Source organism: Chaetomium globosum, genomic scaffold (genome assembly GCF_000143365.1).
Source record: "Chaetomium globosum CBS 148.51 scaffold_1 genomic scaffold, whole genome shotgun sequence".
NCBI lineage: Eukaryota > Fungi > Ascomycota > Sordariomycetes > Sordariales > Chaetomiaceae > Chaetomium > Chaetomium globosum.
The window spans coordinates 3602772-3630090 of NT_165976.1; the positions used below are offsets into that span (position 1 = coordinate 3602772).

The 27319-nt window shown below is 56.3% G+C and overlaps 10 protein-coding genes and 1 non-coding gene across 11 annotated transcripts; 5 read left to right on the forward strand and 6 right to left on the reverse strand.

Moving 5' to 3' along the window:
* Positions 1–131: 131 nt before the first annotated feature.
* On the forward strand, positions 132–3657 carry CHGG_01165 (uncharacterized protein; the record flags this gene model as incomplete). Its single annotated transcript, XM_001220385.1, has 9 exons — positions 132–179; positions 278–354; positions 547–1134; positions 1337–1511; positions 1868–2473; positions 2714–2747; positions 2881–2930; positions 2987–3006; positions 3057–3657. 9 exons carry the CDS (start codon positions 132–134, stop codon positions 3655–3657), a joined length of 2199 nt encoding a protein of 732 aa, XP_001220386.1.
* Positions 3658–4086: 429 nt separating this feature from the next.
* On the reverse strand, positions 4087–5182 carry CHGG_01166 (uncharacterized protein; the record flags this gene model as incomplete). Its single annotated transcript, XM_001220386.1, has 2 exons — positions 4087–4761; positions 5045–5182. The coding sequence occupies 2 exons, from the start codon at positions 5180–5182 to the stop codon at positions 4087–4089; spliced, it is 813 nt and encodes a 270-aa protein (XP_001220387.1).
* Positions 5183–5350: 168 nt separating this feature from the next.
* CHGG_01167 (uncharacterized protein) lies at positions 5351–6831 on the forward strand (the record flags this gene model as incomplete). The annotated part of the gene is made up of 2 exons (XM_001220387.1): positions 5351–5525; positions 5576–6831. 2 exons carry the CDS (start codon positions 5351–5353, stop codon positions 6829–6831), a joined length of 1431 nt encoding a protein of 476 aa, XP_001220388.1.
* A 270-nt stretch (positions 6832–7101) lies between these two features.
* CHGG_01168 (uncharacterized protein) lies at positions 7102–7964 on the reverse strand (the record flags this gene model as incomplete). The annotated part of the gene is made up of 2 exons (XM_001220388.1): positions 7102–7202; positions 7262–7964. 2 exons carry the CDS (start codon positions 7962–7964, stop codon positions 7102–7104), a joined length of 804 nt encoding a protein of 267 aa, XP_001220389.1.
* Positions 7965–9187: 1223 nt separating this feature from the next.
* CHGG_01169 (uncharacterized protein) lies at positions 9188–10819 on the forward strand (the record flags this gene model as incomplete). The annotated part of the gene is made up of 1 exon (XM_001220389.1): positions 9188–10819. The coding sequence occupies one exon, from the start codon at positions 9188–9190 to the stop codon at positions 10817–10819; it is 1632 nt and encodes a 543-aa protein (XP_001220390.1).
* A 1835-nt stretch (positions 10820–12654) lies between these two features.
* CHGG_01170 (uncharacterized protein) lies at positions 12655–13776 on the reverse strand (the record flags this gene model as incomplete). The annotated part of the gene is made up of 1 exon (XM_001220390.1): positions 12655–13776. The coding sequence occupies one exon, from the start codon at positions 13774–13776 to the stop codon at positions 12655–12657; it is 1122 nt and encodes a 373-aa protein (XP_001220391.1).
* Positions 13777–16971: 3195 nt separating this feature from the next.
* Positions 16972–18229, forward strand: CHGG_01171 (uncharacterized protein; the record flags this gene model as incomplete). The annotated part of the gene is made up of 2 exons (XM_001220391.1): positions 16972–17178; positions 17513–18229. 2 exons carry the CDS (start codon positions 16972–16974, stop codon positions 18227–18229), a joined length of 924 nt encoding a protein of 307 aa, XP_001220392.1.
* A 701-nt stretch (positions 18230–18930) lies between these two features.
* Positions 18931–20227, reverse strand: CHGG_01172 (uncharacterized protein; the record flags this gene model as incomplete). Its single annotated transcript, XM_001220392.1, has 2 exons — positions 18931–19619; positions 20203–20227. 2 exons carry the CDS (start codon positions 20225–20227, stop codon positions 18931–18933), a joined length of 714 nt encoding a protein of 237 aa, XP_001220393.1.
* A 162-nt stretch (positions 20228–20389) lies between these two features.
* Positions 20390–20477, forward strand: CHGG_11138. The gene has a single exon. It is a non-coding gene; the product is annotated as a tRNA-Arg (tRNA).
* Positions 20478–21889: 1412 nt separating this feature from the next.
* CHGG_01173 (uncharacterized protein) lies at positions 21890–22882 on the reverse strand (the record flags this gene model as incomplete). Its single annotated transcript, XM_001220393.1, has 1 exon — positions 21890–22882. One exon carries the CDS (start codon positions 22880–22882, stop codon positions 21890–21892), a length of 993 nt encoding a protein of 330 aa, XP_001220394.1.
* A 1084-nt stretch (positions 22883–23966) lies between these two features.
* On the reverse strand, positions 23967–25727 carry CHGG_01174 (uncharacterized protein; the record flags this gene model as incomplete). Its single annotated transcript, XM_001220394.1, has 4 exons — positions 23967–24305; positions 24364–24992; positions 25110–25273; positions 25456–25727. The coding sequence occupies 4 exons, from the start codon at positions 25725–25727 to the stop codon at positions 23967–23969; spliced, it is 1404 nt and encodes a 467-aa protein (XP_001220395.1).
* Positions 25728–27319: the final 1592 nt, after the last annotated feature.

The window sequence follows — 27319 nt, forward strand, 5'->3', positions numbered from 1 at the left end:
TTGAACTGGGCCGAATTAGTTTAGACTTTTAACCACTCTGGCGCGGATGACGGAAGGGAGACAGGGTCAAGATCAAGAATACGAACCGTCAGTGGAACAGTTCTCGGCCGGCGAGATGAATGTGTTAGACGATGGTGATTCTGAAAGCTTTTAAAGATGAGTTGGAGGCGAGGTTGATGGTGATGATGATGGAAGAAAAGAATCAGACTCGAAAGGCAGGATATCAAGAGCTTTATAGCTTTGTGGTTAGTGTGGAATAATATTAACACACTATCAGATCACCCCAACTAACACCGACAACGACGGTATCACGAAACAGGTCGCAGAATCCGTGCCCAAACACGCTTCCTCTCTGTGTGCTCTCCTTGCCTTTTCGCTTGTTTCGCAATGAAAATAGGAACAGGTCGAAGCCACCAGCATCAGAGCTGGCGGTTCCGAAACAGGACCTGGTGGCTGTGACGATGGAGTTGGCAAAGACCAACTCGGCCGCGGATCCGTCCTAGAAGGCGGTGATCCTCTGCTATGATAGTACGATCCTTGGGTGAGGTCCCACGCGACGGCTGGCGGTCGCCGCGCCCGATGCGCCGTTTCATCATCGGGGCCAAGGTTGTTGCCAGAGCCCACGAGGTCGTTGCCAGGAAGGTTAAAAGAGATCCTCTGGCTGGAGAGGAAGAGTAGGAGGGCAAAGGAACGTCAGAAGTTGACGGCGTTGTGGGCAGGAGCTGGAAGTGTTGGGATTGGGTACCAGCGGCCGTGGGAGGCGTCGTGGTATTGGCCCCAGATTCCCGATGGATCAAGTTCCAACGAACCACGTTCGTGCAACAATACCAGGATGAACCAACGGTCCAAGACCCAACTCGGAGCACCCCATATCTGCATGAGACTGTACACAATTGTCGGCGGCCGTTCCGATTTAAGTCTCGGCCCCGTCAACACTCCCTTCCAAGTTCTTTCAACTTTGCGGCTACCGGACGACGGAGGACATGAAGCTAGCTTGTGGGATGCAATGGGACAATGCTGGGTTGACTGCTCTCAATGCTGCTATGGATGGGGATGCAGGAGGCGTCTCGTGGCTTCAAAGGGGTTAAAACCTTCCTGTGGGTCAAAATGTCAAAAGTCAAATGTCAACAAGATGTGGGTGGCTGCGAGCGCACTGCACTGATTATCCACGCATCTCTTGTTCTCTGCGTCCTCTGCAGCATGGCCGTTGGATGTTGGACTGCACAGGTGCCGCTTCCTGGCACGCGGAGGGATATCTTTCTGCCTGCGCAGGACATTGTTACACGAATTAGCAGAAATAGGAAAGCCCAAACCCATGGGCTATCACGACTCCCAGGTCTTCCCCGCCAAGTCCCCACAACCCCCGCTATCGACGGCCCGCGCTCACCCGGCTCACCCAGCTCACCTACTTGATCACAGGTAGTTATTTCCACACGCCAACGAAGCAGCAACAACCTCCTCGCATCATGCATGGCAGCGTTGAGCGCCTCGGTAGCCGCCACGCGATCAGCGTATTATGCATTGTCAACTGCAAGCTTCGAGACCCCTAGCCATAAACAGGCTTGAATAATACTACCGACAACGCCTCTCCGAGAATGGGTCGTCCAAACCTTGTTGCGTGTGTTGCGTGAGAGGTGACGTCTCACTGCCGGGCCAGCGCAACCACCTGCCCACCCACCATCTGCACTCCGGAGCGAGGCGTCTTGGCGCAGGCGCAGCCAATGGACCTGATGGGTTCTGGCCGAGGCGTCGGGTGCGACGCCGGGGTTTGGGAGGATTCGGTGACGTCGATTTAGAATTGATATCATCCTCTTGCTCGGACGGAAGATCAATATGACGGATCTGTCTGGTAACTATCATATGAAAGTACATGCATATGCCATTGTTAGGAGTTTTAACCTTTGGTGATTCCGTTTTGTCCCGTGCAATTGTCGCTTGGAGCAGTTTTCGCCCAAACTGGCCGTGCAGAGCGCAGCCACACAATGCGAGGGTGTGCGTTGAGCGCTGGCACTGGCACCACTGCGGGGCCGCCAGACTCCACGGCCTAGAAAGCCTCGCTTTTCCTCCCGCTTTAGGTTCTGCCGCCACGCTTGTGAACACCCGTCTCCCCCCGCCAAGTCGTCCGAACTGGCTGTCGACGACAGCGTCAAAGCGGCGCTCGACCGCTCTTGCCCATTTCATTCCATATTTCCGGTACCCGATCATCCGCCACATCCCTCTTTTACTTCCAACATCGTCGACCAGCGAAGCCGCCTTTGCTGAAAGCCCCCGAAAAGTCGAATTCGAATCTCTCCTCCGCGTCTTCCGCGACTGCCACTATATTACCCTACCCTATACGCCGGCCCTTCCGGCTCTGCTGCCAATCCCAACCGACGTGACAGCCAATTCCTGTCAGGATTTCCCTTCCGCGACGCGCCGATCTTCATCTCCGAACCCCGTTACTCGACCGCCGACAAGATGCGTTTCCGGCAGAGTATGGTCAGGCACTTGGGAGATAGTGTAAGCACGAATACTTTCTCTACTCTGGGTGGCTGATATCTCACGGGCTAGAAAGTGGTGAAAGGAGAGGGCTTTAAGCCTTTATGGCTGGAAGATGGCCGCTTGGACTTTGGTGTTACTCGCAATGATATTGGATTTGTCCCTTAAGCTGCGGCCTGGTGGATGGTTGTTACAATGGTCTATTTACCTAGAACCTCAACTGATTCCTGAATAGCTCGGCATGTCCTCTCCGAAGCCGTACCTGTCCTGTAAGTTCGCTGCGACCACATTTCGTGCCGTCTCGCACACTGACAACTGTTTCCGCCAGACCATGATATTCGCCGTATGTGCTGGAACAATGGCTTGGTCTTTTTTAATGAGCTGACTGACTCCTCTTTCTAGTTGACACAGAAGACATCAAGGCACTCAAGCACGATTGGCTGACGGATAGTGTATGCGCAAACCTTTCTGTCTTGTCAACTTCGCTCGCATACTAACGGTGTTATAGGCCATCGCGTTCTGGGAAGAGTATGTTGGAATCCCCGACCCTCGGTTTTCCAGTATCTGACACGCGCCAGGTGGCTTGAGCGAGAAGTCTTGCCCAAATATCCGCAGGCCCGGATTATCCTCCTTCGTCCCGTGGTCTCTCATCTCTTGATGCAGACGACCGACCTCAAAAACGACGCTTCCGCCTTGCCCGACTTCCGTAAGGTCACACATATCTTCCTGCCAATAAGTGACAGCCGCGACCGTTGGAACGCCGACAGCGGGAGCCATTGGTCCCTTCTCCTTGTGTCCGTGATCGACCGGGTAGCATTCCATTACGACTCCCTCGGAGGCTCTAACTACTCGGCCGCGAAGAGGGGAGTAGATCGCCTCAGCATTGTGCTGGGTCTCCCCCTGCGGTTTCATCAGCTAGAAGACACTCCCCAGCAGGAAAATAGCAAAGACTGTGGCGTCTTTGTCTGCATATTGATGAGACACCTGCTGATCAAGCGCCTTCTCAACGCGAACGCTCATGAAAAGGTGTCAATGTCGATGGCGGGGAAGATGGTTGACAGCCGCGGCGGGAGGAAAGAAATGCTGCGAATTGTTGAGTCATTACGGAAGGAGGGCGAAAGACGCCGGAGCGCCAGCCCATTTGCCAGTTCGTCCAACGAGCCACCGCGCATCGACTAGTAATTCTGTGAGAGGGCGTTACGAAAAATGGGCTACAATTGGGCGGCGTTCGAGATATTCTGTTTCTTTTTTATATGCGTCGGGCAAGATTTGGACGGGCACCAAGAGTCGGCTGGTGTTGGAGCCTATCAGGGTGGCATTTACGATTGAAGGAGTTTGGGAGTTGACTGGGTTAAGTACCCCTGGGTCTGATGGAGGTTCTTTGGCTGGTATCAAATTATGGCTACCCAAGGTCGAGGCAGCGGTTTATGATACGGAGTAATACCCAGCTGGCAGCGGGAGGAGAGGGCAACAATGTCCTGCTACGTTTGCGCTCCTAGCACAGTCTTGATACAATCTCAATCCCCCTGTCGAAAGTCGGCAACACCGATTCATCCCCGTCAATGTTTCAGTGTAACTGGTCGCTGCTTGGTAATGCGCCTTTGGTATTCACGTCTTGTTTAGAAACGCCGGGTTCTGCTCCATCGTCGCAGAAATAAACCCCCGCAACGCCGCCCATCGACCCGACGTAGCCGCAGGCTGGGCCGGCGCCGCTGTCTGTGTCTCCCCCTCCATATCCATCTTCTCCTGCCCCGCACTCCCACTCCCACTCCCAGCAGCCGCAGCCCCAGCCCCGGCCGCCGTCCCTAACACAGGCGCCGCAGCGGCCGAGATATTCGCCAACTGCGCCAAACTCCTCCCAAACCGCTCCATCTCCCCTTTGACCAACCTCTCCTTGCGCTTCAGCGCCCCAGGCCGGCTCTTCAAGCTCTTGTGCCGCACCTTGCCCTGCCGCGCCTGCTCCGCGTCCATGGCGCCCGCATCCTCCTCCTCGATGTCGGCCTGGATGTCCTCCAGCGCGTCGCCCAGCGACTCGAGCGTCGTCACCAGCTTCTTGGAGGGCCGCCGCCGCTTCTTGGTGGTGGCTTTGCCTGAGGACTTGGCCACGCGCGAGAGGAAGGACGAGTGTTTGATCAGTCGCTTGTCGCGCTTCGAGTCGATGAATTGGTCCGAGACGACGTTGTTTTCGCGGTGGAGCTTGCGCGGGAGGAGGGGGTCGGCGAGGCGGGCGCGCGCTTTTTGGCGTGCGGTGAGGCGCTTGGAGGGGGCGGGGGCTGTTGGGGCCTGTGAAAGGGGGGGGAAGGCGGTTGTTAGTTTGGGAGAGAGGTGGGGGGGCGGAGCGGGGGTGGGGAGGGGGGAGGGGTGTACCATTGTCGTAGTTGGGGTTGGTGTCGCTTGACGTTTGTTCAGGGGCACGACCGAAAAATGCGTTAGGAGAGGCTCGGGGGCGTTGTGGTCGAGGAATGGGGAGCTTCAAGTTCGCATTCGATGCGCTGGGATCGGGATGTGTCCTGGCGATTGGACTTTTTAGTGGGGCAGAGTCTCACCGCTTTCCTAGCAGACCCACTTGGTGGGAACTCGGCTGCTCGCCAAGACGGCCCAGGATCTCGATGATGGTGGGGGAGGGGCACTTCATCTCAGCCCTACAGCGGCACAATCGGAATATCGGATTTTTTTCTGCGAGCAAGCGTTTCCAAAGCTTCATGACGGGCATTGACGCCATTGGCTCAGGATTGGTGATTTAAACCCATACGCTCGTTCTCGTCATAACTGAGCAGGTCCGGGGGCGAGAGAAGAGGGTTGGGATTGGGAGTGTGCAACGAGAAGAAAAGCAGAATATCTTCAGTTTCAGGTTACATACTTTTCTATCACAATGGTGGGAAGTGAAGCAATAGAGGCGGATCTGAAATCCCAACCGTCCATCAACGGCCAAGAAACGGCCGCAAAGCATCAAGAAAGTGGAGCAAATGGGGGCAGCCGCCGCCTCCAGGACGAGGAGTTTGACAGATATTCTCGTCAGATGATCGTTCCTGGAATGGGCAAAGAGGGTAAGACATGGGGGCATGGATGTTGGGAAGTGGGTAACTAACATTCTTAGGTCAACTCCGCCTCATCAACTCACGAGTGCTCATAATCGGAGCCGGTGGGCTTGGCTGCCCGGCCGCTCAATATATCGCCGGCGCGGGGATAGGGACCATCGGTATTGTTGATGGCGATGTGGCCGAGGCCTCGAATCTTCACCGTCAAGTTGGCCACAGCACCGCCCGCATCGGTATGAAGAAAGTCAACAGTCTAATCCAACACCTCGAGGGCTTGAACCCCCTCCCTACTTACGTCCCTTATCCCTACCAGCTTACTCCCCAAAACGCCGCCGACATTATCTCACAGTATGATCTCGTCATGGACTGCACCGACAACCCCATAACTCGATATTTAATATCCGATATCTGCGTGCTTCTCGGCAAGCCTCTCGTCTCCGCCGCAGCGGTCCAGAAGTCCGGCCAGCTCATCGTACTGAACTGCCCCCCGACACCTCAGGGCCTAGTCGACGGCAAGTACGCCCCCTGCTACAGGTGTTGCTTCCGAAAGCCGCCGCCACCTAGTTCCATGGTATCCTGCGGCGAAGCCGGAATCATGGGCCCGGTAGTTGGCATGATGGGCGTGGCCCAAGCAGGCGAAGCCATCAAGATCCTCGCGTCCGCACTACACATCCCGCCCGAGGCGGACACGGACAACACCAACACCCCAGAACGAAACCTCCAACAACCAACTCTGCTCATCTACACATACGACCTCGACAGCGCCGTCGGCCCGTATTCCTTCCGCGCGCTCAAGATGGGCGGGCGCAAGCGGAATTGTTTTGCGTGCGGCGAGAACTCGACGCTGACGCTGGAGGGCATCAAGGCCGGCGTTCCCGACTACGTGCAGTTCTGCAGCGTGCCGACGTCGAGCGTCAATCTCCCGCCGGAAGAGCGCATCACCGCGGCCGCGTACCACCTGGCGAAGGAAAGCGGCGAACTATCGGAGCATATCCTCATCGATACGCGGGAGAAGGAGCACTTCTCGTTTGGGAGCATCGAGGGCGCGGTGAATACCCCGTTTTCGAAGTTCTTGATGAAAGCGGCCGCGATCAAGCGGGATGGAAGCCCGGCCAGTGAGATCCTGCCGGCAGAATCAGGGGAGTCAGATAAACCGATTTTTGTGGTCTGTCGGACCGGGATCGATTCGCAGGAGGCGGTGGAGAAGCTGAAAGAGCTTGGGTTGGACAACAGAGGCAAGAGGAGGATCGTGGATATTATGGGGGGTATGAAGGCTTGGAAGGAGGAGGTCGATCCTGCGTTTCCGTATATATGATCTCGGGATGGATAATCTAGCAAGAACAGGGTATCGGCCTGTTTAGTACAACGAGATACGAGTGATGTAGACCAAGAGGAGACTTTCGCTGGTTGCTTGGAGATGTCCTGTTGACTATGTTACAACCGAGAAGCCGCGAACTCCAGAAGAACAGATAAGAACCGTTATGAACTGGATAATACTGATGCCGGCTATCATGCATCCTCCGAGCCGTCAGTGTCACAGTACACCCTCACTTATCAAGACAACTGCCGCCGCTTGGGCGGCTGCTCATACAAACCCTCCCTTCTTCTTGTTGAACGATCTCTGGTCCCTCAGCCATTGCCTGTAGCCGGCCACGCTCGAGATCTTTTCGCCGTAAAAGTCAGGCACTGAAATTGGTCAGCCACATCCAAAGCCCCGGAAAGAGTAAAACAACAAAACCACCCACCAGGATTCCGGACGGAGCTCGCGCTCGGATCCACACGATGCTTCTTGATGCGCGCAAAGAACTCGCTCTCCTTGACGGCCATGGGGCCCTTATACTTGCTCTTGAGCGCGTTGAAGACGGCCGAGCCGAGGCTGGGCCCGACCAGCCACCCCAGCGCCGCGCAGCTCATGGTCATGAGCCCGAGCGTGATGAGCGGATCCAGCGGGATCTGGCTCACCAGGCCGTCCGCCATGCCCGAGCTCAGCACCAGCGCCCCCGACGACCCGCTCCCCAGCGCGCCCACCACGCTGAACCCGGACTGCCATCGGCGCCGCGCCTTGCGCAGCTGGAAGAAGCTGTTCCAGTCCAGCACCGCCTGCTCCGGGTGCGCCGTCGCCGCCGCCTTGGCCGCTGTCTGGGCCGCGTTGGCGTCGGCCGCGGCGTCCGGGGTGGCTGCCGCTTGGGTTGGGTGGTGGTGGCTAGAGGTGTTGCGGCGCGGGGGTTGGGCGACGCGGTACTTGACGAGGAGGGAGGAGGGCGTCGGCCTGGTTGAGAGCGGGCGGGCCTGTGGTTGCTTGGGAGCGGGGGTGGTCATCGAGAAGGGGGATGCGGTTAGGCCCGCGGCGTATGGGCAGGCAACGTTTCGCAGGAGGGTGGGCTGCAGGGCGTTTGCAGAGCGACCAGCGCCCGCACGAAACATGGTCGTTGCAGTGGAAGCGAACATGATGGAGGGGTGGTGTGCCGCGGTCGAGCCTGGTGGGGTTGTGGTGCAGTTCAGATAATTCGGTGCGGTCGATCAAACGGAAAAGTTGAACATCGGAGTGAGTGGAGAGGGGTATTTTATCGACAGTGTCGAGCAAGTCAATTGCTTGTTCGAGGCAAGTTGCTCTTGCACCTGTGATGATGGATGCCAGAGCTGTGGTGGGGATCAATCAGCGCTTCGATTTTCCAAGCCTCAGGCGCCAAGATGCCGATTCAGCAGCTTGGGCGATAACGAACCGATAAGAGTTCCAGTCTTTTGTTGGTGCCATCTTACTTCTTGCCTGTGGTTCTACAACGGCTATTTTAACCGTCTGTGATATTAGTTTTGAAGAAAACAGAATCAAGCTAGCTGGATACACGGATGGAAAGGACGGCGTTGTCAACTAAACTGTACAGAATTGTAACCAAAATAAAAAAGAACCAGCAGTTGATCAATATCAAAGAATGGGAAAAGAATATAAATGTCACGACCTGACGGTCAATTACCGTCAGGGCGCCATCCCTCAAGCGGTCTTCGCTGACCGCCGGGCGGTAACAGACAGCCCACCAGCAGGCCGGTCCACATGCCCGCCACTTGGTAAAAGGGGACCGCGGGATAGCCGTAGTTTAGCAGAAACAAGCTTTACCACAAGCTATGATGCACATGCAGATGATGCACATGCAGATGTTTACGACAGTTGTCTCCCAATAACGGCGGTAAGAAATTTGGACTTACCGTGAGGAGCCAAAAACTTGACCCCGGTTATGGTCAGACGGTCACGGATGACCGCCATACTGTAACAATAAATTAGAATATGAAATAAACTTTGGAGCTCCTTCACATTCAATTCATAATTTAGTCGAACAGATTCGTTGTCGGGAGAGGTAAAGCTCCACAGTATGTCTACCAAGCGACTGGTTGCCAAGGCGAAGCGACCTGGGGCAATGGCTTGGTTATCCCCGGCCTACTTGGCGAGCTCAAGATCGACGACACAACTTCACCTCTCACGGAGACACCGGTTTAATTTAACGCCGTCACGGCGCGAGAGCATGGTCTCTCTGGCCTGATTCTATAACTAAATCCATGGCCCATTTCGCCGTATTTTTTTCGTTTCCTATTCCTTCGTCTGGCGGCCGCTGAGACGCGCCGCGCATCTCGGGCGCGTCGCGCTGCCAACATCGAGAACCCAAACAGCAGCCCACACCATGGCCGGTACACCACCCCCGACAGGTCGTAAAACGACAATTGAGGTACCAATTCACGCAATCCGAAAATATGTCCCAGGCTCCGGGCCTCCCCCGCCTCGAATCGCCTTGACCCCGCCGCGAGATTCAACCGGGTACATTATCGATCAGTTCATCCTCCCCACCGACAAGGACATGACCACAACCGCCCGACGCCTAGTCCACTACCATGTCGGTTTCACCGATCTACCGGCGGTTAAACTCCTAATACCTTGCCACAAGGTGCTGGATTATGTCTCGCCGCGGGAGCTTGAGGACTGGGAGTACCGGAATCTGGACAAAAAGCAGGAGCAGGCACGCCAGTTGCGCGAGAAACAGCAGGCCGCTCCTATCAAAAAGAAGCCCGGACGGCCCCCTAAGATCCCTATGGAGGATTTCGGCATGCCGCTGGTGGGTTCAGCGGAGGAGACGCGGCTTCTGGCCCAACAGGTTGCTGGGCCATCCTTGTCCACGCCACAGAAGCGAAAGCTCGGCCGCCTGCTAGACGAGGAAGGGTTTGAGTATACCAGCAATGGAGAGTCGGACGATGCTGCTATCGCCCGTCAACTAGATGAACAATACGGGTTTAGGCATGTTGGGTCCGAGGACGACATGGTAGACACAGAGTCCGAGGACCCGCTCGCGCTGCATTACGACGCCCCCGTCGCAGAGACTCCGCCCCGACCTGGTGGTCTGACGCAGGCTGTCAACGATTCCTTCCATGTCAGGTCCAAGACCACACCTCTGAAAACTGGCTCTTCCGGCTCCTCTGCGCCAGCCGCTCCTCCACAACAGGACACTCCCAAATTCGGAGGGTTACACCCGGCCTGGGCGCATGCGTTCGGCCAGCGCAGGCGCTCCGACGAATCCCCGAAGCCTCACGGCCAAGACGGCCATGCCCAGGGCAGCAGAACGCCGTGGTTACCCGCTGTGCAGTCACAAACTAAACTAACGTCCAACACCGGGTCTGGATCTGGTATGGCGAACCGCCATCCGAAAGATCCCGCCTCGCGGCTTTCGACCCCGAGCGCCGCAGCATATTCCACTATTGCTTCCGATTCATCGGCGAGGAAGCGCAAGGAACCAGCGTCCAACGGGAAAAAGCAGCGGAAACCGAAGAAACAAAAAGTCGAGCCGCAAGGTGAACCTGTCACCGACGAGTGGGAGGTGAAGGATTTGCTCGATGACCAATGGTTCATCGAACAAGGGGTCAAGGTGCACAGATACCTTGTCCTCTGGGAAGGAGACTGGCCTGAAGACCAGAATCCCACGTGGGAGCCAGCAGAGAACGTCCAAGATCAGACCCTGATCAATCGGTACGAGAAGAAGAAAGCCGGCTTACTCAAGCCCCAAAGGAAGGCTCAACAAACGCTGCAGCAGTATTTGGCGGGTGCCAAGTATTCCAGCGTCGTGGAAGCCTTTGAGGGCGGCATCAACGAGCAAACTGGGCGGGCCGCCGCCGACATTGGGAGCGATGCTGATCCATCTGATGAGACCTTTTTCGTGACGGAGAGCGTGGGGGGCATCGCGAACAACGACACAAAAGCGACGGGGACACCAATCTTTGGGTCGTTTGACAGCATGCTCGCGCGATACAAGCAAAATTTCGGGTGACCGTGAAGCGAATCGGCGAAGTAGTAACCACACACAATCGCAGGGGGCAGTGACACCCTCTGGATGCGACCAAGGAGCATAGCCACCTACCTGGTGACCGCCAAGGACCCCCCGATGTTGCTATCGTGGATGCTGCTGGGCTCGCTGTGCGGCAGCCGCTACGGATGGCCTACGGGGAAAGGCCAGCATGTCAGAAGGTCATGTACAACTATCCACGAGAAGTAAGCGGGTGGATGAACTGAGCGATGACTTAGTGGCTTCAACTCCAGGAGTGTTGCCCATCAGCCAGCCTCCTTTCTGCGTGGCACCGTCGGACCCCCGCGTCGGCAGTTAGGGCTCGGGATAAGCACGGCGTTCTCGCCGTCGCCACATCCATTGGAGGGCAGCAGGTCAGCAGCCATCCCACGGCGCCCTTGAGGAACCTTCCCAAGCGCCCGCTCCTCTCGAGCGCAAGTGGATCGGTGGGGTGAAGGCTACAGCCGTTGGGCGAGACGCCGCCTCTAGGGTGCCCGGCTGAGAAAACAAAAACTAGCGGAGGGAGTGATAAAAACTAGCGGAGAGATAATGAAACCATGCCATGCGCCAAATATAGGCGTAGTTACGTTCCAAACCTTTTGATAAACACCGCAAAATGATCATGTAGCAGCCACGAAGCCACAAGTTGCCCGATCTGTAAAAGAAACAACTGTACAAAACCCCCCTTCCACCATCCACAAGCCCCCCTCCCCCCCGGCACCACTCCCGATCCTACCAGGAAATTGTCCGTCCAGAAATGGCGCCACTCCCAAACCCTCCGACCCCCACGCCACCCATCGGGCAAGCGGCGGTCAGGGGGTTTCATGGCGGCCTGACGGTCGGGCGGCATGCCGCATGGCGAGACAGGGGTCAGCCTCACTCCGAACCGAAACCCGCCAGTGCAGACGCCGCCGGAAGCCGGCCGTGTTGGGGGGATGGGATGGGGGCGAAAGGGGAAGAGAGACAGGCAGGGGGGAGGGCGGATGCAAACTACACCAGAGTTGCTTTTATGTTTCGGTGAGGGAGCGTGTGGTGGCGCGTGGCGTTCGCCCCGTCTGTGCGTCACACCCACCCGGCCGGCTGCAGGGTGTGATCCGCGGGATGGTCCGCGGGCGTGGGGGGTGCGTAAGGCTGTGGTTGTGTGACGCTGGTCTGACGTGGGATGGTTTGGCTTTTGGTTGGGAGCTTGGGGTTTTGTTTCTTGTTTGTTTGAGTTGGTTGGTTGGTGGTGACTACCCAGTTTGGGAGGGAGAGGTGGTAAAGGGGGGTGAGTACCCTTGGGCAGACATGTTGTGTTGTATGATGCGGACTGGTACGTGGGCATTGGTGTTCATATCGTGGCTTTGGCAAAGACATTATGATATGTTTTGCCGAGGACCTATATGCAGCTTTGTATGCTTCGACGATCAATGGATGGACGGCGAATGAGGGAGCATCTCGACGAGCGGTGTAGGTGAAGATGTTACAACAGTATACCGATAGTCAATGAATACTTTGAAACGGATAACTACTTGATTTTCGGGAAACCATCTCACACATTAATATCATACACTGGTTTAAGATTTCAGAGCCAATGCTACCCCCCTTTTCTCTATCAATTGCCCTCTAAGAGTACCAGTCATCTTTGAAAGTCGACAGAAGTAAATGGAAATCTCAAGCCAGCCTTTACTCAAGTCAATCCTTTGGTCGCGAGGCACACAAAGGGATACACCTCATCAATGAGCCAATGATTCAGAGAGCCCCAGTCTTGGGACAAAAAAGAGATAGCTTGCGCTGTGAGGTCTGTCTAGTAGCAATAATACCAACAATACTCAAAGAGTCTAGTGTTGCCGTTTCCCTGCTGCATCCGCAGCCAGCTTCTTCTCAATCTCCAACACACCCGCCATCCCTTCTCGTATCTCCCTCACGGCCTGGCCATCCTCTTCCAGCCGCTTGAACGGCAGCCTGGGCACCGCACACAACGCCTCGCCCGGACCGTGGAAGATGGGCATCGCCGCTTTGACGCCAACAAAGCCATACCGGATGGCTAACCAATCCCCCTTCGCGACCTCATGCTGCAGCTCCCTCGCCTCCTTCAGCTTGCCCTGTTCAAACAGCTCCCCGATCCTCACGCACGCCCTCGGCGCGAGGTTGGCAAACCCGCTAATCGTCCCATGGGCACCCACCACCAATCCCTGGAGGATAAAGTCGGCACTGCCCCCTCCCACAAAGAAATCATCCCTGCCCCCCCTCACCTTGGGCGCCCCCTCCACCAGCCTCGCCAACTTGCCCGTATTCCCACACGTCAGCTTGACCCCCACAATCCTTGGAATCCGCGCCAACCTCAACAACACATCCGAATCCAAATCCACCCCATTCGCCGCCGCCGGAAAATTATACACCACCACAGGCAGCGGACTCCTCTCAACCACCCTCTCAAAATACGCCGCCAGCCCCTCCGCATCCATCAACCCGCGATAATACCCCGGCGGCAGCACCAGCGCATGCGTGGCGCCGGCCTCCTTGGCCTCGCGACACAGCTCGACCGTCTCCCGCACCGACATGGCCGAGCACCCCGCGATCAGCGGCAGGGGCGCGTGGGCGTAGTCGGCGTCGTGGCGCACGGCATCGGCCACGGCCTCGAGCGCCGCCCGCCGCTCCCGCCGCGACAGGTGCACCGCCTCGCCGTTGGACCCGTGCACCACCAGCCCGGCTACGCCCGCGGCCAGGAGCCTGGCGGTGTGCCGCTGGGTGGCGGCGATGTCGATGCCGCTGTCGTTGGGGTTGGGGTTGGTGGGGTCGCTGTCGGAGGGGTGGAAGAAGGCGGGCATGGGGACGTAGACGCCGCGGGGGAGTGGCGCGGGGGGTTGGTGGGTCTGGGACTGGAACTGGAGTTGAGGTGAGTTGGAGGAGAGGGGGTGGGTGGGTGTGGTTGGGGTGGTGGGGAGCTGTGGTGCCTCCATTGTCGTGGTATGTGGTCGGTGATGATGTGTGTCGTCTGGAGTCTGCACTCTGGAAAAGCAGATAATTGAAAAGGGGCACTGTTTGGTGGCGATGAATCCCGACGCGGGATTGAAACAATCATGAAGTGAACTCAGGGACCGTTAACGTCAAACAAAAAGAAGTTGACAGGAAAAGGACGGTGTGGATAAGAAGTCAGGTGTACGAGTACAACAACGGAAAGAGCATTGGAAGGACACCACCCCGTCTTATAACCATGAGTGAAAACAAGGATCAGCAAGCGGCCGCTGACCAGACACGCCGGATGAGGCTCTGTCCTTGCACCGGGTAACGACCTCCAGCAGAAGGGGGCGTGTTCCTCAGTTGCCCGTTTGGCCGGCGTGGGGGTTCAGATCAAGCACGTATGCAGCCACCGGGGAGCATCCGAAGCGCCTTCATGCAAAAGGCAGATGGAAATTGCGCCACAGGAATAGCGTGGCATGTTTCGGGCCAGTTGAGCGTCTGATGTGATCACGGGAACGCTCCCGGTATATCACACATGCGCATACAAGCCACGCTGACTGACCGCTGTGCCCCGGGGTACACCGTGCATACCCTCACCGACAAATAGGGGGCGAAACCACTTGGCAATATCGTTTCAGTTGTCAACCGCCCAAAGCAATGACCTTATCTGACGCCATACAATGAAAAGGGTAAATCGAAGTACGGGCGAAGATAGCTTGGTGCTACTAACATTAACATGATGGAATTCTTGAATAATAATTTAACGCGCTCGTGACGCTTCCTGATGATCGGAAGTAAATTCGGCAATTGGAAATGGAGAAAGTTCCAAGGCCCGAGGGGAAACCAGGGAAATGTTGCACAAACGGCAAGAGGGCAAACTTGGAAAGCACAAAGCCGGCTGAGGCCGGGTCACCATCAGGCGAAGCTTCCCAGTCGGCTTGACCCCCACGCTCGGGCAAAAGCTCAGATAGCGCTTGCCCTTGCCGCCAATAACATCCACCCCCGCTCTTCGAGAAAAGCTGCAGGGGCAAATTCCGACCGATTTTCTGCATGCAAGCCTTGCCCAATCGTGGCCGATCCTTTGCACTCGTTTCTTTGGTCGCTCGGAAGGTGCACGATCCCACGATCCCAAATCCCCCCAATTTGTCCCCACCCAATTCCGGCAATCTGGTCGTCTGCGGGGGGTGAGAAGCGAGAGCAACCCTCTTGCATCCGGAGGCTCAACTGGCCTGCGTCCAAACGACACTGGCTGCAATGACAGTCGAACTGCTTTCTTCACCGCTGAACTGGCCGCAAGACACGTACTTACAAGCACGGCCACATGGTCAGCGAGTTACAACATGGCAACCGTCATTGTTCCATCCCTCGTCGGTCCAAATTTCCACACGGAGATTGATGCGGAAAGAAACGACGATCCCTTGCATGAAGCCCCTCACGTGAGCATAGTCAACGCTCCATCGGGTCCCGCGGGGGGTGGGACGATGCGAGCTTCCCCATGTTTTCTAACCTCTTCCGTTCCGCTATCGACAACTCGCTCCGTTTCTCGACAGGCCATCCAGGTCCACACCAATTATTTCTCACCACCGAATGCGTATGGTAAAGCCGGCCGGCCCCTTCTCGTGTCCTAAAAGTTCCAGAACCTCATTGGTTCCGGGCGGCCTTGTGATCAGGGAGGCCTCTCGTTGTTGTTGTTTACGCTTAACGTCTGGGGTGCGGCCACACAGTGGCCAGAAGCCTGCTCGGCTTGTAGGACTTGCCGAGCTAGGTCATCCATGCGTACATACAGATTTTTGTCCCGCCGAGACAGCATCTGGAGTACGGAGCACATCTTTCAACGTGCCACTACTAGGTTGCCTTTAACAATGTGCCTCTTAACTCACTGTATGAGGACTACAAACCTTACTGTCCCATGGATTGAGGGTTGATTTCCCGGATCGCCGAGTTGGTTGTGTCGTTGCGTCCCCTGCACATAACCCCAACCCTTCCGTGCGCCTCCTTTCTTCCTCAACACCCCAGCTAGGTACGCAACACAACCAACACCACCAAGGTGGGGGGGCATAGATAGTTAAGAAGGGCAAGCTTTTACCACATCTTATGATTCAGTTGTTAGGGATGTGTTCACCAGTCCTAATAACGTCTGTCAGAGACTGGGACTTACTGCAAGGAATTAAGGACTTCGCCCGATTATAGTTGGATGGCTACGGGTAACCATTATACTACAACGACTTCCCCAGTCTGGTGGGTCGCTAGGATATGGTTCTCGATCGTCGCTTTGCCGCTTTGGTTGGCCCGGCTCACCGCGCCGTCACTGCATCCGCCACATCCCCAGCCATTCACCCTCCCATGACCGAGGCCTGGGTCCGCGACAGGGCCTGGCAGAGTAAAGATTTGGTGTGACAACCAGTCCTGAAAGTTGCCTTGAATCTCATCGGGGAGGTTGTACCTTTGTGTGGCCCGGGCTGCCACCTCGCTCGCCACCTGTGAATTGTTCATGCATCTGGTTAGATGCCTTGTGATGTTCTTAATAGTGCCTTGCAACAAGTCCTGGCACCGGTGGCAGAACACTGCGGTCTATCTTTCTCCACTTCCAAGACATAAAAATCCTCTTCTCCCGTAGTCGGCATGTTGGGTTGGAGGATTATACACGCCTGGATGGTTCCGTTGCTTAGCGCTCGGTGAGGGTTAGGTGCCGGAAAGGAGGCCGGCATGTAGGATTTGGGAATTGGGATCAAAGCAGCCGTCCTCAACACAACTTGGATTTGAGATCACTGCTCTGCCAGATCCAATCATCCCACCAGACCATCACAGCTTGGCATCCCTCACAGGGCTGAACTCGGCCTTGTTCGTGCAAATCCCAACGCCCTTGAGGAAAAGAAAAGCGAACTAACTACCCCTCCTCGAGTGGTGGTTAAAGGAACGGGACGGCAGAGCGATCACCAGACCGGCGGACGACTTTGACCATCAGCAGGAGACGTTATTCCGGAACGGAACCCTAAGGTAAGGAGGCACGACGGTCTCAGCAAGGCAAAAAGCTCACTGCTGATTCAAATCCGGACGGGAGCAATAGGCTTACGGGACTTCTTGTTTACACGGGGAGTCCCGGAGGTTCTGACTCCTGCCTGCGAGTGTGGCGAGGGACGAGTGACTGCCGAACACCTGGTAGTGTGGTGTTTGGCCCCACCGTTGACTCGAAGATGGGAGAGAACTGGAATTCGGACACGACAGGACTTTTACTCTGTTCTACACGGCATCAATCCCACGACTGCACGGCTCGCGAGGAGAGTCCTCGACTGGCTGATGGACTCGGGGAAGCTGCCGATGTACAACTTAGCCAGGAGGCTCGAGCTGGAAGCGGCGGCCTGAAGCGCCCCCGTTCGGAGGCCAGGAGGCCTCCTCTCTTTGTATACGCAGACTCACCAGAACGCATCGTTCCTTGATTGTTGGTATGGGCCTTTCACCCGGCCCGGGAGGGCACGGTTATCCTGTACACTAAATAGGAGTCTCTCTAATTGTACGGGGTCGCCAACCTAATTGTATGGGGTCCGCACAGACTACATGGATTGCGCCACACCTAAGAGGGGCTAAGCCTCGGCAACCCTCGCCCAACCCTAACCCCCGTTGAGAACCCACGAGCCGCCCCCTTTTTTCCGTGGCCTCTGAGCAACGGCCCCATCATGCTTGCCCCTTTTTCCCTATCGTCCCTACCTAGACAGCGAGAATCTATCACCGCGCCAGCTTGAGCAATATCGGAAGAAGAGATGGCTTGGGGATCTACGATTCAAGATCAGCAGGAAGGCCCTAGGTCTCGTGACCCTACAACACCAGCTCTGCCACCGTCGCGTCGAGGCTCTCTCCAAGCTTACAGAGGCACAACGACGTGCCCAGTCACCTGACGAAGACTCCTGTACAGGGTCGTTCCGGCGCCAGTTTGGCCTTGTTCCCACAAGATTGAGGAGAGGCTCCGCGCTAACGAGGAGCTTACAATCCGAGACACCCACGAGCATTGGAGGCTCGGCAAGGACCTTGCCTCTGGGGACCTCTATCTCCCTATCCTCGAGCCCCTCGCAGTTGTGGTACGTCGTGGAAGACCAGTTATTGGACCCGAGCAGATCCCCATTGCTGCCATCCCACGTGGAGACAACTATCGTCGACGAGCCGCTGCGAGCCGCCAACGTGATCCCTCTCAATGGGAGCTTATGGACCAGGCGGAGATCCAGGGACACCTCTATCAAGGACGGGATATCGAAGTGTCGACACCGACGCCGGCACGAGGACGTGGACGGGGCTCGGGGGCTCGGGGGACTACAGGAAGACGGGGAAGAGGTCGCGGACGGGGACGAGGCCAGCAAAATAGAGTATACGAGACCCAAGGAGGTACAGGTCCAGCGTCTAGTGCAGCCATACAGCTCGGGAGGCCAGAACCGGACACCCCCTTGGCTAGTTGACAGATAGAAATCGATGCCTGAGTTCCCTGGAATAGATCCCCCTCAGGTGTGGCGCAATCCATGTAGTCTGTGCGGACCCCGTACAATTAGGTTGGCGACCCCGTACGATTAGAGAGACTCCTAAATAGCTGAGGGTCCGGCACGCCCTAGGGCATAACGGAGTATGAATAATAATAATATATAATTAAGAAAAAAGTGTGACAAACCTACCTCAGGACCTGTTAGGGTTCAGCGTCGGTTGAAGGTAATCTCTCAAGGTGCTTAGGTTCGATGCAGCCAAAAGGTGCACAACAAAGACTTGTCTCAACAGTAGGCTCTCGAGCTTGTAGCGAACTGTAGTTGTGATTGCTAACTGGAGAACTCCCAGAGCTCTCCAGTACGAGTGACTATATACTATCTAGTATCACCATTCTATTGGTGATAATCGCCCTTTGTCACTGACAACCAGTGATAATCGTCCATTATCACTGACAACTCGTGATGATCGTCCATTATCACTGACAACTGGTGATAACCCAGTTCTTATTGGTCCTTAAGCGATTGGCTGTTGGCGTCCTGCGCCGTCGGCTGCGGCCGCCCTGGCCGCCTCGGGGTCATTCCGTGACAGGATCCCGCCAAACGGGCGATGCTGGTCGTCCCTGTATTGCCGCAGACGGCTGTCTACCGCCGCGAGCGTGAGTCCGCCCACCTGGCTGATCTCGTCGACGATCAACATGACCATATTTTCCAACGCAGCTTTTCTTCTTCCGATATGTTCCTTGCAACCTCGTTCTTGCCCTCGAATCCAATGTTGGTCGCCGAGTGCAGCGTCACCCCGCCGATCAGCGCGGCCGCGTTGCCGCTGGCGCCCGTCAGGAGCAGGGTATGGAGACCGTCCTTCAGCCGGAACATGTCGTGGATTGCGTGGATGACGCGAGATTTCCCCGTGCCGCCCTCGCCGCCAACGTACTGGAAGTGCTGCCAGCCCCCCTCTTCCTGCAGCCGCGTGCCGCGGTCGTCAAGGAAAGCTGCTGGTATTAATACCGCCAGCGACTGGAGCTTGTTTAGGGTCCAGTGCCTCGTAAGCCCAAAGGCGACATCGACGTACGTCGCATAACGGCCGAACTCGAGCTGCATCTGTCCGCCCAGACCGACTTCGTCCGCTGACCCTCCGTCTCTGTGAATGTGCCGCTGTGGGCTCCCATGAGGCCCATCGTCATGCGCAGAAGACAGATTCGCTTGCCTGCCCTGGATAGTTGCCGTCACGCTGCTGTCCTTCGTCTTTCCCATTGAACAACAACCGTGGAAGTCGTTAGCCGGCTGGATGCGAACAGCTGTGAACCCATTTCCAAGAGGATCCTGGATCGCATGCAACGGTCGCCTCCTAGGAGTTCTCGATCGAAACCTCATCCAAGGCCCTCAACTCATCGACACAAGCGTTCGCATCCCAGTCATTCTCCCAGACGACTGGGAGTCTATTCAGCAAAGCAGCTTAACCGCTCACAACACGACACCCTTACGACCTAGCACAATACCTACAACACCACGCTCAACCGGTCCGCAAGGAATCACGAGCTGGAACCCATTCTCCTCGCCCGTTGGCGGCCAAAACACGGTGACAAATAAACAGAAAAACCCGGCACGGCCCCGGAAGCATCTGGAGCATGAGGCAACCGAACCATCGGCCATCCTTGACGCACCATCGAACTCGACCACAACCAACGCCGAGCCAGTGCTTACAATTTCAAGCTCAGGTATGACTTCCTTCGAGCTCGCTAACTGGGCTAACCACCAACAAGATACCGGTCGCACCGACGACGGTTCAGACACAGAGCAATTGTTGGAAGATCAACTCGCTCCGGTTGACACCACCCCAACAAAAAAGAGAAAAAAGCAAACCTCTCCCGAGCCAATCAGAAGCAAGAGGTCTACAGCGGGAAAAAAGAGGGCGCGACTGGACGATTAGACGCTAGTCTGACTGGAGAAACCACCTTTCCTTACTTTCCCAGCATTCGTCAATAACCATCATGAAATGGAGAAAAAGACGATTACATCGTTGACTCCGCTATGGGGCCTACCTGCAGCCGGCAAGTTCCTCCAGGCTCCTTTGGCGTGCCCGCGCGCAGCGGGCACGGTCACTCCTGTGGGGGTTCTTGTATCAATTCAAATCGTCATTAATCCAATCTACGGTCGGGTGGCGTAATGGTAGCGTGTGGTCCTCCTATTATTCAGAAGGATTCAGACTGAGGTTGTGGGTTCGAGTCCCACCTCGATCGACCGATTTTTTTATATTTATTGTTGTCTCGAATATGCCAACAGGAGGGACCTCGGGTCGCGGGACGCCCCGAGGCAATCATTAAAAGGATCAATCAGGGAGCCAGGAAAGGTGATCGAGGTGATCAGTGAGCTCAGTCGCCAAGCCGAGACTGAGCACACTGAGCACCAGGTAAAGATCACCAATCTGGATAACAATAACTCGACAGTGGTCAGTGAGCTCAGTTGCCAAGGGCAGACTGAGCACACTGAGCACCCTGGAATTAGCTAGGTATATAGTCACTCGTTCTGGAGAGCTCTGGGAGTTCTCCAGTTAGCAATCACAACTACAGTTCGCTACAAGCTCGAAAGCCTACTGTTGGGACAAGTCTTTGTTGTGCACCCTTTGGCTGCACCGAACCTAAGCACCCTTGCAAGATTGCCTTCGACCGAAGCTGAACCCTAACAGGACGGGGTCCTGGAGTAGGTTCGTCACAATACCGCGTCCAAGACTCAAGATGCGCGGAGTAATATGACTACGTTGCTACCGACAAATACTATGGACTCAAGGACTGGAGATACGCGAGGGCCGAGTAGGAAAACACCGTCATCAAGTCTTTTACGGCGGGCTGGTCTTATGATACCGCCTTAAAGCAGCCCGGTATTGCTGTAACACTAAGAAGCAGTTTAGAACCTGCTCCAGAGTTTCTTCCTACGGTAGATGAAGACGCTCATGATATGATCTAAGGGAGCCGGCGACGGCGAATGTATGTTATTGCTGATTTCCCGTCATCATCAGCTTTCAGATCTGTTAATGTTTCTGTTAGCAGTCTCCTCGACGTGTCTCATCCCCAGCTGGGCAGTCCGTGTTGCGAAACACCAAAAGCAATCACCACCACCTCCGGCCAAATGGGCTGATTCTAGGCTTCCAGCCGATTAAACGAAGACCCACACACACGCCGACTACCCGTCTTTGAATACAAACACGCTGAGAAAACGCGAGCCGTTGACCGACTTCGAAGGTAAGATCACCTGGCCCAACAACAAATCCTACCATGGCGGGGGCCTAACCGGTAGCGATCTACTAAACGTCGGCCTTATCCGAGGGAAAGCAGCTCGCGAGGAAGAGTCCAAATGAAAGCAACCGGCGAGGAAGAGTGTTACCGGTAGGAAGACAAGGTGGGGGAAAATTTGGGCTAAGTGTCCCTGTTGAACAACGAGTATGACCATTGTGGTAGTGGAGGTCAAATGGATGGAAAGGCATCTTCAGCTACACGTCGGTCTTTCTTTCCGCTTCATACGCCTCCCTATACACTGCCTGACGGAGGCTCTAAAACTAGAAACAGGCCCCTCGCTGGGGGATCCCGTCGAGACGGCGTCTCCTCTCGATACATTTCACCGCCTACGGAACTAACACGAACTTACCACATCACCCCTAATTCACTCGGGGTCGAATCATGACAATAAGCCGCATTTCCCGCCCCGTCCTTCCAACAGCCACGTACAACAACCCAGCATCCTGCGTCCGCCTTCCAAACACAGCTACCGTAACCGCCCCCGTCCCCGTCCCACTCACATCCTCCGCAACCACCCTCTTCACCCCGAGCCCCGCAGACGGCGGCGCCCCAAACGTCACCTCCACCACGACATTCTCCAACAGCGTCCCCAAGTACGCCTTCCCGGCCCCGGTCCCATCCACCGCCAGTGCAAAGTCATCCATCTGCTGGTCCTCCAGCAGCAGCTCCGCAAGGCCCGTGGGCACGGCGTCCGCATCCACGGGAGTGCGGCTGAGCTTCAGCGCAATGGGGTCCACCCAGTAGACGTACCCCGGCGCCGTCCGGATGCCGTTGACGCCCGACAGCGACGAGAAGGGTGTGGTGAAGGTGGCTGTCGCCACGTCGAGCAGGTAGATGGAGGAGGTCAGCGTGTCGCTGAGCAGGACGCGGTTGGCGTCCCATGTCGCCATTCCGTTGATGAAGCCCGCCGCGGGGAGGGTGGTGAGTAGGGAGACTACGGGGGGTGTGCTGGTGGTGGTGGGGGTGCTGCCGGGGGCGGGGAATTCCAGCGTCCAGATTTTGGCGCTGGCAGGGACGACTTCGGTGAAGGAGAGCATGTGCGAGCTGCCGAAAACGTAGGTTTCTGGGGTTGTGGTGAGCTGCGTGATGCCCGTCAGGTTGAAGGTGTCTGCGACGGTGGCCAGGAGGGTGCCTGCGCCTGTTCGGGGGTTGATTTGCCAGATCTCAGGGGCGTCGCCGCGGGTGGCGAGGATGAGCCCGTTGGGGCGGACCGCGAGGTTCTCGAACCATGATTCTGGCGCTATGGTGCCGGGGAGGGTGAAGATGGGGGTGGGAGTCGAGAGGGCGAGGGCTGGGATGGAGGAGGAGAGCAGGAGCAGGCCCGTCCTCATGCTTTGCAAGAGGTACCTCATGTTGAATGGGGCGGCGAGAATAATACCTTGGGTGTGAGAGTCCAGCCTCGATCGACATGCATGATGCTGCTCAAAGAAGAAGGAAGAGAAGGGAGCACGAGAAAGGAGGGCCGTGGGGGATCCCCATTAAGACATCTTTTTCCGTCGAACTGACGTTTTCAGTTCCCACCCCGCGTCGTCTGACGAATCGAGCTGTTACCGGACAGGGTAGTTGTATGACAGCGTCGTGTTGAGATCACCAACAGACTTGCCCAGAACCTTGAACCCACAACACAAGGCGTTGGAGTGGTTGGCTCGCTGGCGGTGTGGTAGCCCCGCTCCTTGGCGGGGATAAAGGTAGGATCGCCTGTCGTTAGTTCGCGCAGCACGTTTCGGCCCAGCCTGCCGGCGGCTCTCGACGATCTCCGAAGACCGTTAGTTAGCTCCCGGGTCTCTGGCAAATAGCGAGGCGAGCCGCATACGGCGTTGGCTTAGGGCTATCATGGGGGGGCCCGGGAATCACCTTACCACAACCGGATGGCCAGGGGTGACACAGCTTCCGAGAACGTGAGAAACCGGGAAAAGCTGCTCAGAGAAAGACAAGAAGCAGAGTTGACGTCGTATCACCAACATCCCTAAGCAAGGATCTAAAGACCCTAAGAGGTTTAAAATTAACAGAGGAAGGAATAAGACGCCCTCTTCTGTTGGGTGCTGGAGTGACATTGACAGCTAGGGTAAAGTAAGTGCATTGTTGGAAGAACATTGGATCTTCTTATTTCCTAATACCAGGAACAAGCCCCCGTGTCTAATATCTTATAAAGCGCCCATTGGCCCTATGCCACCCATCAAGACAAACAATCCACCATGATCCAGATGCCCATCCCTGCCCGAGATCCCTGATTTTGAGAACCAAAACAATAAACCCAAAACACCACCATGAATGCCCCACCACTCTATCTCTTGGCTTCAGGGGTAATAAATAGCCCCCTCTGTCCGTATTATCCCCCACTCAACATCCGCGTGAGGCGCCACGGCCCCCAACCTAATCACACAAGATGCGCGACCAACAACACCGAAGCGGCATGACCATCACTCCGCGCCCCCTTTACGGGTTAGCGACATAGCTCCTCGCCCTCTCGAGATCCTCCAGATCCTCATGCAACGGCGCGGTCGGATCAATCGGCTTCCTCGCCTTCTCAGCATCCGAATCCGACGTGTCCTCCTCATCCCCGCCAAACGCATACTTGCTGCGCTTGCGAATGGTGGCTCCATAGCGCCAAAACAGGAACGGAATCGCGCAGCACGCGAGACTCAAAAACGCCAAGAAGCTCGACGCCCACTGGTCGCCCATGCGGTCGTACATCTGCTCGGTGAAGAGCACGACGCCGGCGCCCCAGAAGGAGCGGATGAAGGTCTTGGCGGCCAGGGCCGACGCCGCCTGGTGCTGGTACGAGTCGACCAGGTAGTTGTTGGCCGAGTTGTACAGGAAGATGAAGCCGAACCCGACGGGCAGCCCCCGCCAGGCAGGGGCCGACCCAGATGAGCCGCTTGTACGACGTCCACGCGAAGATGAACAGTCCGATGGGGATGAACCAGCAGCTGATCATCATGGGGATGAGGCGGGTTTCGGCTGGGGGGCGGCCGTTGTGCTTGGCGACGAGGGTGAGGTAGTGCTTGTTGACCAGGGGGGCGCAGGTGGCGGAGAGGATGACGCCGACGGCGATGGGGATGAACATGAGGCCGGTGGTGCCGGAGGAGTAGCCCTTGCGGACTTCGAAGATGATGGGGTAGGCGACGAAGAACATGTACAGGAGACCGTAGAGCACCGACATGTACAGGCTGACGAGGAAAACGATGAGCTCGCGGAAGAGGAGCTGGAAGGGGCGGACCAGGAAGACGCCGATGCGCTGGGAGAAGGGCCGCGGGTCGAGCTCGGCCTCGGTGACGTGGCCGTTGTCGCCGGTTTGTTTTCTCAGTTTGGCGGCGCGGCGCGCGAGGATGGTGGGCGCGTACGTCTCGGGCACGGTGAAGGTGATGAGGATCCAGACGATAAAGGACAAGATGAGCTGGATCCAGTACAGCCAGCGCCAACCGGCAGCGTCGGACAGGAAACCGCCAACGAGAGGACCGACTGTGAAAGTGTGAAGGTTAGGTTAGCGGATAGAGCTGCAAGATGCCAGCCTTGGGAGTTGGACATACTGGCAGGACCGATGAATGGGGCGGCAGAGAAAGCGGCCCATGGGAACACCGCGCTCTTCGTTTCTCCAGAGATCGGCAAGCGTGCCACCGACTAGCGTCATGGGTGCTGAAAACGCGATGCCGTCGATCAATCTGCAAACGATGAGGGTGCCGATGTTCTTGGAGACTGCGCATGGAATGATGAAGACGACGGCGATAAAGAGCGTGGAACCACTAAGACCGCGAATGTTAGCTGTCTGGGATCATACCGCCCTCTGACCGCCATCGGCGGAAGGGGGAAGAGAGACCGTACTAGATGATGCGTCTCCCGAAAACCTCAGACAGAGGTGCGAATATCATGGGGCCTGAAGACGTGTTAGCCACTTGCCAGATATGGAGCTGGTAAAAAGACAAACCCACCAACACCAAAACCAACGACAAACACCGAAATGGGCACAAGAGCAGCCTCATGACTGACGTTGAAAGATTCGGAAACACCCGGTATATCCGAGGTGATGACACTGGAGTTGAAGGCGACGACGAAACATGTGACGGCAACGACCATGGTGATGTACCACTTGTGCGCTTTTGACCAGTTCTTGGGGTTCTCCGGGTCCCCATCCACAAAAGCTACCAGCTTATAATCCTGCCGGGTCTCCCCATTGGGGAGTTTGTCGGGTTTATGCATGTTGTATGGGATATGTGACGGTCAACTTTTGCTTTGAGATGCTTCCCTAGGTCCTCTCGCTCTCGTCGAAGAACGATCGACAGCACCGGGTTCGGGTTTGGGTTCACGAGCGGCCAAAAATGATCGATAGTGGTGCAGCCTGGCCTGGCTTTGACGTCTATACAGTCCCGGTCGGTCCCGACTCCTGAAAAGAAGGGAAGGAGAACGGGATGCTAATCGAAATATGTAGAAAGGACAGAACACAATACAAGCCCCAAGTCCCACGCTTGATCCAGCCTTCCAGCCATCTAGGGGGCCGTCCAGTATTTATACTCCATGATCAGGTTATGAAAAAGCGGACATTGTTCGGACTCTGTCGGGGCCTGAATCAGAGTGACTGGGATAGAAACACAGTCCACTCGCCCGATCGTCCTTATCACGACAGCTAACCACGAGCAGCCCCGAGAAAAGCTGAGCGGCGCGAAATCTGGCATAGAGTTTGCCCCAGGGATCTCGGTCCGCCCTGAGCCGAGTTTGACCAATGCGCGAATCAGATAACGGAAGCTGTAGCTGTTATCACCCCATCGCCGTTCTCGTGGTGGCGACAGTGGAGCTCATGAAACATTCTTCGGGGACCAACATGACAGTGAGCCAGGGGGAGAGCGCCTCAAGCGCCTAACCGATCTTGGCAACGTCACAGCGCCAAGGGCTTCCAGATCCTCTCCTGGGATCGGCGCGAGGAATAAGTGGGCGGGAGAGTCGCTGGTTGGCCGAGATGTTCGGCATCTCGCCGTCCATGAAAGCGCGAGACGTCGCTCCAAGTTGACGATAAAATGCACGTGCTGGCTTCGCGACCCGAGACCAACCTCTCGACAAACGAGATGAAGCGAGACAGATGTCCTTTGCGCAGTTGCTCACCAAACACTGGTCCTCGAAGCCGATATCTCGGATCGAATAGTATCCTCACGTGGTCGAGGTCTTGAGAACGCGGACCATCAGACTCTAGAAAGCCTGAAACATCGTCGCCGTCCCTCGCGTCAGACACGCACACCAAAACATCTTTCAAAGGTCGCCCCATGCCTGATGAAGGCAACAGCACGAGTCGATACCCTGGCGCGGCGGGGCTTGCCTTGTTTTGCTGTGGTTTCGGGCCGTTGTCTCCGCTAAACAGAAGCAACTTGTTTACCGATCAGCCGAACAGCTTCCGTTTGGCCGTCAGGGCTGTAAAATAACACATTGCGGCTTTGAGGATAAGGTTTTGCTTTGGTCAGCCGTATGACGTATTATTTCTGATGGATCGGACGGGAGCCGTCCTCTGGCGTAATTGTTGTCTCTGATGACGGTATTCGGTTTGGTCTCGATGGGTCGAAGAGACTTCTATATAGACACAAACTGATGACGAGGCGGGAGAAGGGAGGCAAAAGGATGCATTGCTTCATGATGGCGTTCAAACTCTGGATGGCCTCTGTACAACTCTGTGGACTGGTGGAAAACATCGAGTGGAGAACTTGGTGTGTGCTGTGTGGGCTTCCACTCAGAGATTGGCCAAGCAGAGTCGAAACAGGGCTATCCTTGCAATGGCTGTTAAGCTTTCGGGCCGCAAGCAGACTCTG